This window comes from Bombus vancouverensis, chromosome 3 (assembly GCF_051014615.1).
Source record: "Bombus vancouverensis nearcticus chromosome 3, iyBomVanc1_principal, whole genome shotgun sequence".
NCBI lineage: Eukaryota > Metazoa > Arthropoda > Insecta > Hymenoptera > Apidae > Bombus > Bombus vancouverensis.
In genome coordinates this window covers 13,161,039-13,173,342 of record NC_134913.1, presented here as the reverse complement: position 1 = coordinate 13,173,342, position 12,304 = coordinate 13,161,039, and the positions used below count along the sequence as shown (strand labels likewise).

At 36.0% G+C, this 12,304-nt stretch overlaps 1 protein-coding gene across 3 annotated transcripts in view; it reads right to left on the bottom strand.

Annotated features, from left to right (window-relative positions):
• The window catches only part of LOC117153898 (mind bomb 1), a 345,338-nt gene extending 333,073 nt beyond the window's left edge, over positions 1-12,265 (bottom strand). For 2 of the 3 annotated variants that reach the window (XM_076617153.1, XM_076617154.1), the window contains exons 1-8: positions 12,059-12,264; positions 11,211-11,558; positions 10,925-11,125; positions 10,684-10,803; positions 10,270-10,599; positions 10,035-10,182; positions 9,713-9,954; positions 9,362-9,559 (exon numbers count right to left, since the gene is read on the bottom strand). In XM_076617153.1, coding sequence (XP_076473268.1) covers positions 9,362-9,559; positions 9,713-9,954; positions 10,035-10,182; positions 10,270-10,599; positions 10,684-10,803; positions 10,925-11,125; positions 11,211-11,558; positions 12,059-12,160 — 1,689 coding nt within the window. In that variant the 5' untranslated portion in view covers positions 12,161-12,264. Of the gene's footprint in view, positions 1-9,361; positions 9,560-9,712; positions 9,955-10,034; positions 10,183-10,269; positions 10,600-10,683; positions 10,804-10,924; positions 11,126-11,210; positions 11,559-12,058 lie in introns of all 3 variants that reach the window. The other variant, XM_076617152.1, reaches the window with a different exon arrangement.
• Positions 12,266-12,304: the final 39 nt, after the last annotated feature.

Sequence of the window (12,304 nt, the reverse complement as noted above, 5' to 3'; positions counted from 1 at the left end):
CAGCTCTCTAGTTTAAACAAAAATTCTTTTCCACGTTCTATGCGTACACATGATAAATCAGATTTCATGTCTTTTATAAAAGAGCAATTCCAAAATCCAACATATTGTCAACGAATTCCACGTAAAACCTATCTTTTCACTTATACTCTGCCACGTAGAGCCTTAAATTTTAACGTAAGTTATATTTTTAGTAGAAAATTATAGCTTCGAATTTCAAATTCAAATTTATAGCTTCGAAAAGTCTCCTCGAACGCGAATCTCTCTTCCTTCGGAAGACACGATTTTCCAAGCAATTTCATACAAAGGCGAAGAAAAGAGGTAACGTTCTCGTTCTATCTTTTACCGCCGCCTCTGTCTTTATATGTTTCCATGCTACGCATTTAAACAAGCGAAATATCTTCCGATATACATATGTCAAAATATCCTTCAGGGAATAAAATAAAAAAAACACAACGAGACAAGAGCTTACGCGACTGTCCAGGATAACGTCATTAATTCTTCCTTTAACGAAATGAAGCTGGCAGCGATGTTTCTATTCTATCATATTCAAATGGCGAACACTCGGGAAACGCTTTCAAGTGTTCTCGGAGCATGGTACAAAAGATGACTGGCACACTAACCACTGGTCTAGACCATGGAGCACAGACCGTAACTGTAAAAATAATCAACGTGTAGCTCGTCTACTTCGCTACTAACAGCGTAATACCCTGGCCGTTTTACGATCCTCTTTTGCCGACATTTCAAGCCCGACAACGTACACTGGATCCACACATATACATACATGTACAAAACATGTGCAACCTCCAGTCGTGGTCCTTTATATCGACCAACTTCTACACACAACCACGACTTAAATTCCGGACTAACAAAAATTGTAACCAACATAGAATAACTAGCATCCTGTGTGTGTCTACGTGTATTAAAGTCGTTTGCGCGGAATAAAGGTTTGCAGCCTGGAGCCAATTTTAAATTCTCCCCGATAACAAGATTATACGCGCGCCGCTTGAATTTTGTTTTACAGTGCTCTTCCCCTTAGACGTATCGCGCACCAAAAATTACAAATAAATTCATTCTCGCCATCAATTTCGCGGGATAACCGGAAGCAATACGAGGAATTTCGTTTTCCTTCTACATGCGGGAAATTTCGATGTTTGAAATGGAAATGCGCCGCGCTGTTTCGCTAACTCCGTTACCGACGAACATTTTATAGATATATTCGTCGATTCGTTCGACACGTGCATTTTTCAAGCTCTACAGAGGGAAATTCCCTTCGAGTTTACGAAAACAAGAAAACTTAAAACTCGCTGGAAAGAATGATTTAAAAACGATGAAGGAATTTCAAGCTGAATTACCGATAGGAAAAGCTTGGAACTTTGAATCTTTATTTATATCATTTCGTTGCTTGCATATGTACGAAGAGGAGGAACACGGCAAGACACATTTTTCGCTTCTTCACAGAAGGGCAGCGAAATAAATTCAATACGTTTTCATAACTCTCGTGTTATCACAACTCTCCTCTCTCTCTTTCTCTCTTCGTATTTTTAAAAATATTACTCGTAATATTCAGATATCGAGGATATTAAAAGTATCGTATGTCGGCTTCCGCGAAAATTCGTCAACCGCGCGTCTTTAGACGTAACAGGTCCTTTTCACTTTGAGCCATCTCGGAATAAACTAAGTAGTTAACTCGAAACGTAAAAAAAGAAAAAAATAAGAGAAGTCATTCTCTCGTCTTATTTATTTTCTTGCTTCTTTCATAAAACTTCTCTGTCCTCGGGTTAACTTAATAAAACACGAAACGCAACGCAAGTCGCGTCGCCTGGTTGCGCTATTCAAACGTCTTGCTTGTTTGATGCTAACCTTTGAGAAAGAGTACTTTACAAAGAATCTGACGGTTACAGGGAGGACGGCTCGAGATTCTGCGAAAGCCCTCTGCGAAACTACATAAAGAATGAAAAAGAATACGCCTTTGGGGTGTGATGCGGATCTCTCTGCAAAAGCAAAGTGTTAAATCCGTTTATGTCAGGAATCTATTCAAGTATTTATATAAAACGTTCTGTCCAAGTCCACGAGGGATTGACCGGCAGAGTCGCGTCTTTTTATCTAACGCCGAACCTATTTTCTATTCCGAAAGAAGATGAGCGGGCAACGCACGATGAGAGATTTGGTGCACAGCGCGTGGCTACGCTTCGTTCCCATACATATCCCCGTAACACCAAAAGGAATGTCTGGCAACTCTGAATCTGAGCAGCGCTTTTCTGGATGAACATTACACTTAATAGCGCCAGAATAAAGATTGCAGGAAGCGGACCGAGATATTTCGTATGCATGGTACGTGTTAACTTAAGGAACGCGTTTCGCGAGTAAACATATTTCTGAGAGGAGCGGTCGCGTGAAATTTAAAACAAGCCGCGACAATACACGCATCGCTGCAATTTCTTAGCTCTCGCGTTCCTTTCATACCGAAAAATACCAATCTCCCAAATACCTGTTTACTCTTGTATTTTACAGGATAACGTATCTCGCGCCTCTGTAAACTGGCTTTTAGGATTTTCTTGGAATTAGTTGAACAAATAACACGGTAATCCTGGAAATGTCGCGATCCACTTCACACGATGAGTTTACTGTCTCGTCTTCGTACGCGTAAATAATTTCTGACTCGAGTCTAGCAGTTTAATGAAATTTTATGACAACGCAACAAAAAAACGATATAAAATACACACATATAGAATGGCCATATTTTCTGTGTCATCGTTTTCCTGCTTCTCCATGAAATTATCAAGCAGTTTATCAACGCGAAGATAGATGCTGACTTGTATTTAAGCTAAATCGCAGCTATCACGGCGCTTTATTTATCTTGGCATTGTCGTAAGACGAGCTTTAAGAGACAACATTTTACGCAGCCATTCAAGGACCGATATTTTTCCCGCGTTTACCCACAAATGGTCCCATTCTTAAGTCTTTTCCAAGGACAATATCGTCACCGTCAGTGACGATACGTTTTTGAAGCATTGTTGTCTCCTAATCAACGAGCCAGCTTTCGTGCAACCGGCCACAACAACCTCTACCATCCCTGTCTAACATGGTACGACGTCGCTTGCACCCACCATTACTGCACCGTAACTAGATCGTATAGTTGCAAGTAAAATTCGTAATCAGATAGAGCGAATTAGCAATTCCTGTATTCCTCCCGACGAACATGTTTGTCCTCTTATGAGGATCGTGTTTAGTGGTATCAACTCGCAGTGGTTACAATACGAAGATTACACGGAAAAATATAGCATACGTTTTGGCAGATGAAAACAAATATTTTAACGAGAATTGAAATAAAAATTCATATAATCGAGACACGTTTTCATCGATCTTCTAATTTCTACGCCACTCGGCGAATAAAAGGAAATGCTTTAACGTAACGTAGTTGGAAAGGGTTTGGAACGAGTTTCGGCTCAAGGACGTAAGCCTCGCAAAGATAGCCATCGGAAGTTACATTTGGAGAATGGATCGAGCGAGAGATCTGATCTACGCTAGTATTTTTGCGCGTCCTTGTACAGAAATTTCACTGTTCCTTACGCAAAGCGTACAGGGCAGTAACGAATTTATCAAATTTCTGCTAAAGCGTTCTAAGACTGACGCAGAAAATCAGCCATAAACCGGAACGAAAGATTCGCCCGAAATCCGCAAACAACAGGCAACGTTACGTTTCTCGTAGCGTGCGCTAAATCACTCATCAGCAAAAGTGTCAATAATTTAAAGATTTACGAGGCGATCGCCGCTGCAGAAGGGCGTAACGCTTCACTCGTGACTCGAATCCTCCAGCCAGTTGAATTATCTATCTTTGGCATAGCCCTTTTCGACCGATCACAAGCGATATTCCTCGAGCGCGATCGGCCGCACGAAGCGGACATTTTCTTTCAGGCCGCGCCATGAGCCAAGAGCGTTACTTCTGTCGACTCTGCACCAAGGGGAATATTGTCGCTGTCAGCGAATATGTTTTATAGCGGCATCGCACCAGGATGCGGCTCTAGCCTAGCAGGTACGCCGGTCGTGAGATAGATCGAGCGAGCAGAGAAAAGAGACGAAAAGGAAGAGGAAGAGAGAAGACGAAGGAAGAAAGAGAAAAAAGGCGCCGTATACCATTCTGCTAGGTGGGTATTGGATTTGTAATAGGGGCCATACGGGCTATAGGCACACCACTCTTCCAACCCCTACCTCGCCCCATGTCGAAATTGCGAACCATTTTCTCGGATAGAAGACGTCGCAGCGGCGCAAAGTCTCCTAGCTCGACTGAATGCATTATTCGCACGACGGAGCAAAGGGCTACCGGGTGTCTCGTTCTTACTTCATCCCCTACGAACCCCTTCGGATCACGCGGTTGACCGAATACAAAGACGATACTCTCAGAACCTGTTCGCGTTTTATACTCCGATTGGTCGTATTTTCAATAGTAATGCATTGACAAATTCGCGTCATTCGCCAACGTTTCTGAATAATTAGACGGCGGATTTTTTCACGTTCGTGGGAAATTTAAAACTGCAAACAAGCGTATTGAATGTATATAATATGAAGATATGCAGGGTGGTTGGTAACTGGTGATACAAGCGGAAAGGGAGTGATTCTACGCGAAAAAAGAAGTCGAAAATATAGAATAAAAATTTTTTTTTTTTAATTTTTCCATCGAGACAACGATCTACAGTGAGATCCGTTATAACGAGACGCGATAAAGTGCACGCGTACCGAGCGAAAATTCAAAGTCGATTTTCTCGAAAACAAAGCCTCAAACGAAAAATGTTTATTCTATATTTTCGACTTCTTTTTTCGCGTAGAATCACCCCCTTTCCGCTTGTACCACCAGTTACCAACCACTCTGTATAAAATACCCAAAGTATGCCACTGGTTATAATATTTAGCGAGCGAAAGAAATCTCTGCTTAGATTCTATTTGTTTGTTAGCGTTGATAAAACTTCCGCATGAATATTCACAGTCTAACGATAATGAATGAACGATCTATGGATGGTGAATGAACGATCTAGATACAGTAGAGGTTACTCTTTCATTCGTGGAATTTCCAAATTTATGGGACGATCGTTATTAATTGCCCAGATTAAATCGTTAAAAAATAATCGTCATAACCATCAGCTATGCGGTTTCGCTCGTGTACGATTACGCGGCGATACCGATTACCACGGTTTATTCGCCAGATTTATTTAACTGTATCGATCAACGTAGCGGACACGATCGACTTCAATTATAGTGCGCGCAATAATGATGATCGTGTTCGTGAAATAAAATGGTTGAAACACGCTGTCCAAGAGATCGAGTCGACAACGCCATGGGAAAATATGGTTTCTAGGAAACGATTAGTCGTCATTAGTTCGAATTTACACGCTTCCATGTAAATTATAATGACTCCCTTTAGCACCACGATCGTCTACTTTTCGATTAACCAAGCAACGATTCGATCATCCGACAACATTCGTCGGTGAATAAAGATATCGATCTATTCGCATCCGTACAAAGTATTTGAACGCTTGCAGAAATCTCATATAAACGTATTATACGTCAGACAAGCGTACAGTGCACATATAACTTGAAACTATTTAATTTTACTTCATTGGCAATTCGCACACGTATTTCAAAAGCGTCACAACTCAAAATAATTCAGTCCCGTGTTAGAAGAACGTGAGATTCGTGAAAAGAGGATTTCAAGTGGTAAGAGCAGAAAATTACAAAAATAAGCATTATTTTTTGCCAGCATTATATGTTTGCTAGACAATTTTCTTGCAAATAATTTCTCGCATTTCTTGGGATTTTTTCACTTTTCTATCTTCGACGACTAGTTGGAATCATTCGATCCCATATAACAATAACAATTCCGTATATTTTTACTGTATAATTTAGATCGTTCGTAGCTTCGAAAGTAAAAATTCGGCTGATCTGGTGGAAAATTTGCGAAATAACGATGCTTCGAGTGGAAGATCTTTAAAATGTTCTTGTTTCAAAGAGATGTAAACAAATTCTTAAAACAATCGTACGCTTTATATAAACTTGGTATATTGCAGCGGTGCACAGCTAACTGATCAACCCGCAGCCCTTAAAAACGTCCTTGATTTACGTTTACTGTTAATTTATACCATTTCGCGCGGTGATTATGAAAATGAGAGGACGCATTACCTAACTTTCTTAATTACTTTCCTTACCTGTGAAAAGAGCGTTATACGAACACAAGGTTTTGCAATAATTTATTGTAATTGCTAGTGTGCTGGCGTTTCAAAGAATCTCTAATATGCCCGTTTAATGAATCCTCTCGAAGAGGTTCGAGCCTCAACGACTTAACTTCCAAGATTCTAAAAATTTAGAAGAATACGAACACGAAGGAAACTCTTGAATGATTAAAGAGCCTGAAAAATAATTATTTCTGCGCAGTACTCGCAAGCTATAACTCCTCGTAATGTCATTCCTCTATATTGGAATTCATTTTCAAGAAAAATTTTGTAACGATAGTTAAAGTTGCTAACTAATTAAAATTATAACGTATTAAGTGAACATACCGCTACATTTTATCGCAGATACTCGATCAATACGATAGAAAATACTCTTTGAGATATGAAAACCACGTAAATATTCCTTTGAAATTATCAAGCAGTTTATACAAGCTTACGTTGATCATTCACTTAAAGAAGCAAGTTTGTACTTGTATGTGAGTGGATCCGTGCAAGAAGCTAAGATGGAATCCAGGAATGTACATTCAGCTCGCAGATACACGAAAATAAGTTAAAGTTCTAAGCGAGTTCGAGATTAGTTCTAAGCAAGACCTCGTTGAATCCCGGCAAGGCTCGTGCTTCAACATTAGATTCAGGACAAGATCTAGGGTAAGATTAAAACCGAGAGCCTTTATAAATCTGAAGAGAATTGCGGTAGACTTAAAACGAGACGTTAATAAATCCTAGTAAGCGCAAAAATAGATATGACGCGAAGAAAATAACCGAGCGTCCGAAAACTCTTAAGCGATAGAGTGTACAAGCTTCTTAAGTATAAAGCCGCGTAACTTCGTGTCCGAAAATCGTCTTCTATTCAAAATTTCATCTGGAACCGAGCGTGTTCGAGTTCTTAAAACGTTTCGTGTTATGATAGTGGCCGGAGATAGACAGGAAGGACAGTATTATCTGGGAGGGGAAAAATGCGAGAAACAAAAAGGGAAGTCGATCCTCGAGAGCGTATTCCAAGCACGTAAGTGTTGTTTATCGCAGAAAACGCTCCCAGTTGTCTTCAGGTTTGAATTGTTTCGAAGGAAAATAGAAATTCTCTGTGTTATACCCCATTGCCCGGACACCGAATGTACAGAGAGCGGGGCTTGATTATGCGCAACACGTATTCTCAAACACAATCCTGCGACACTCGTAACGCAGGTGGAATTCGAGGCTTCCTCCAGGCAGATAACTGAATTAATTAAGTCTCCTGCAAATGAGGAGATACCCATGTAACAAAGGTGAATTAACACTAATTCACATTCGTACGTGGAACTCTGTCCGTGCACGACGATGACGACGACGACGACGGTGATGACGACGACCTTATGGTTCCGGAGACTGAGTAATTAAGCTGAGGTAGAAAAATTCGCAGTAGACACGCGAAATTGCCCACTAGCGGAATAAAAAATTAAATAACCATACTGAATGTTCCATATGTAAGAGATTTTTTGAATTAACAATGACGAAATACGTACGACACGTACATATGTATATGTATGTTTTTATAGGTTCAACGATATGAGAAGTATATATTATTGAAATTTTAAATAACGATCGTTCATGTCTAAAGGTATAAATTCATTTTTCCGTAAATTATATAAATCATAGGTAATCTACATGATATTCAATATATTACTACTCATATAAAATAAACAGGAATTATATTTTCTTAATTAATCGTGAGATAAACGTAAAAGTTAACGTTTTATGCTTCAGAAGTTGTTAACAAAAATTGATGTTACTTTTACTTACTTTAAATAATAATTAGTTAATAGTTTGCGAAATGTTTCTATTGTTCGAATGCAAATAAAATTATAATAATATAATGCTATAAGCCCTATCGTAATTAGATTTAAAATAATTGCACTATTTTAAACAAATAAGTGTAACGCGATAAATTTCGCCATTACTTAGTAACAGTACCGAAAACATATAGAAGAATGAGATAATATGATAACAATAATATCAACTCCCTAAAATTCAAATAAACCATAACAAAAATAAGAGCAGGTAATCAAAAATCAAGTCACAAGGTCCGTATACTAAATTCTAGAAAATACAATGAACTTATAGATAACTTCTGATGTATAATGATAATAAAATTGAAAATTCGTTGATGTTAAAGAAAACATTGTGGAAATACGTTCTATTTGTGTAATTAAAAATAATGAATGAAAAAGAAACAATGTAATAAAATCTGAAATATTTAATATTAAAATTATACTATGATTGAAATTCAAAAAAGCTAGCTACGAATCAAAACTTTTCGAAATGCTTAAACTAATAGATAAGCAATCGAATGAAAATTTAAGTATATAAGAAGCTAAATATAAGGAAAGAAAAGTGAATCCATATTTTCATAAATCACTGAGAAGTAACGTAATCGTAAATAATTCATCTTAAAATATTTCTAAAATTACAATTCTCTCTTTTTTTTTAGAATTTTATAGATATAATGTATATACCATATTGTAATGAAATTTAATAAAAAAAATTAGAAATCAAATAATAAGTAAACTTTTAAGATTGCAATTTATTCAAATGTAATAGCATCGAAATAAAAATACTGTGTAAATCTATCATAAAGAGTGATTATTAAGAATGACTGTCCAATATCTATGTTATGTATATCCTATTCTAGAAATACAACGTATCTCCAATAATCACTCTATATATATTAATAAGAAAAGTGTATATATTGAATTAAAATATCAATATATTGTATTTTTAATTTTCTTTATTTTACCGAAATTATTACACAAGAAACAATAGATTTACTAATATATTATAGTGCAAGTAATGTAATTTCCAAAAGCTAAAGGAGACTTACATTAATCGATAAGTCACTACTATAATATATAAATTTAATTAAAAGTATTAACAATATTTAATATTAATCTCTCCAATTATAATATTAAATCTATTAAGTTCTGTGCTCAATAATATTTTTACTTTTAAATCAATTAAAGTTTCGTAAAGAAATTTAAAAGTCCTATACTAAACTTATATACATAAGAAAATGTATATAGGAACAAATATATCGAAAAGGAAATGTGTGTAAAAATATACATATTGGAAAGGATATACATGTAAAAATACATATTATTACTTACCTGTAAACTTGGGTGGCATCCCAACTCCAATAACGTGCGCACTACACCGGCATGTCCTTTATTAACCGCGATGTGGAGGGCAGTTTGGCGTCTTTTATTTCTAGCATTCAAATCAGCTCCAGCACCAGCTAATAATGCCATTACGCCCGGTTCATCTCCGAATGCTGCATGATGTACAGCTCTATCTCCATCTTTATCCTAAATGTATCATAAATTGTTTACTTTCAATATACCTAATAATTAAGTATTCTTAAATACATAACCTTCCAATGGTAATATATATAAATATATATATTGCATAGATTATTTTTAAAATAATAATAAATTAAAAAAACTTAGTTCTCTTCTTACCTCAATTTCAACATCTGCTTTATAACGGAGGAGAATTTTAATAACTTCTAGATGACCATTTTGACTTGCTGCTTGTAAAGCAGTATGACCCGAAAATACGCCATTCACATCAGCTTCAGGTCTCTTTAAACATTCTTCGCATTTAACTGCATCACCATTCGCAGCGGTTTTTACTAACTCTTCATTAACATCGCTCGAAACATGCGTTTCAAACAATTTTTTTAGCAACGCTGATAGACGTTCTGAAAAAGTTAAAAAATATTAATTTCTCTTCCAAATTTTAGGAAATGATGCAAATAAATTAAACACATTTTAAACATACCCCCACTACTATTTCCTGGTACACTACCATCGCTACTTGCAACTTTGGTAACTGCTTGAGGATTATATGTCCAAGATGTACTACAAACTTCTACTTTTAAATCCCCATCGTGATAAATTTGCAAAACTCTACCAATCTTTCCCATAGTCTATAAAAACATAAACATTATACATGTATTTAAAATTAATTTGTATTTTTGTAAAATCTATATTCTAGAGAATTTTATATAATGTACCGGTGCCATTGCTTCGGCCCATTCACCATGACCTCGTTGAAGTCGTTGTATTTTTTCTATATCGTTACATATTTGTACCAAATCACCGACCGCAAATGTTTGGTTGTCAGAACTTGAACTAGTAACGGGGACTGGTATTTGTACTTTTGTCAATACAGCAGGGTTGAAGGTCCATCGATTTCCACTTGGGTAGGACACAACAATATCGTGATCTTCATCAATACCAACAACAGTCCCTGTAGTACCAAGACACTCAAACATACCATCCGTCCAACCACCATGCCCGTGTTGTAACGATTGTACGATTTCTAATTCTAAATCAACATTAACCTACAAAACAAACAGCTTTATTTATTACTTTTGTTTTTAGAAATTTTATTATATTGTTTTATAATAATCATGATGTTCAATAACCTGATCTCCAATTTGTAATCCATGGGCGCCAGTGCGACCTGGACCCTGTTCACCTAATAGTGGTAAATGATATCTGTAAACTGTTTGGCCTTTAGCATCATTAACAACTTTTAAATCCGCCTGAAACATTAACAATCACTAATTGTCCATATTATTCTTTAAATATACATACTTACTCCCGTAATTCACATAGCTATATCTGATTTATGACAGTACTTAATAATTTATCTTTTAAACTAACCATTCCTTCAAAACCAACACGATACAAATTTTTGGCACCATTATCCCATATAACATAGGCTGCTGAACGTGGACTAGCTGCAGACCAATCTTGAATTTCATTAACTTTACCTCTTCGACCATTTCCACCATCTTGATCTTCCCACTGCCAATCAACACCTCTTACAACTCTGGCACCAGGAAATATACCACGAATTGCAATCTAACATCATATATAAAAAGATAAGTTATATTACTATTATAATGATGATGATACTAATATAACATTTAAAGAAGTGAATTAATACCTTTTTGCTTTTACGTCGTGGCTCCAATAATACTCTTTCACTTCCAGGTGTTGCTATACGATAAAATCTATGTCTTAAATGATGCTTGTCTCCATGATAACAAATAGAACAAAGGTCATAATTCCCACATTCTGCACATTTCCAACGAATTCCAAAAATTGGTTGTTGTCTGCACGTATCACACATTGTTCCATCATGTTTCACGCCAGTCGGAGCTGAATCCAAAATTCGAAGATCAAATGCACCAGAACAACGATAATTAGCTGCTGTACCATTATCCCAAACGACAACTACTTCTTCTGGAGATTCAAAATTTCTAACAGTTCCTACATGACCTTCTCCTCCATCCTGTCATATTGAAAAATTATACTTAAAACATATTTATGACCATAAATACATTAACATAGAAGAAACTCAATAGTAATAGTCTATTTATATCTCAAAAAAGAATAAAATAAAAAATTTTCAAGATTATTAAAACAAAAACAAGACAAATTAAAAATAGTTCTTATCGTTTAAAGTGCTTGAAAATTAATTACAACAAAAGAAACTAATGCATACAAAACAAAGTAAATCAAAACATAAGAAATAAATTTGCGATCTTATATACATATATAACATAATTATACAAAATGTTTTAATAAAATAAATTACTAAAACTATATTAATAAACTATACATAGAACATAATAAATATACATAAAAACTTTCCAACAATAAATTAAACGAATATTAAGTATGATGCAATAACCTTAACGGACATGCAATATTATAAAAAAATGAAATATATATCGTATGTTATGTGAAAATATAAAAATTATATTAAAACCAGTTAACCTCTTTACTAACCTGTTTACCCCACTTCCATTCGGGTCCACGGATGACTCGGGCTCCGACACCCTCCATCATAAATCGCGTTGTACGAGTACCGGTACTCGCACCAGCCTCCATAATTCATTGGCAACAAAATTTCAATTAATAACACAAAAATATTAAAGAACGCGATACTGTTACCATGCACTAACACTAAAAAATACCGCCATATTAAACTAATGTCAAAACATGTTATACCAACCTTTTATGTGAATGCAACTC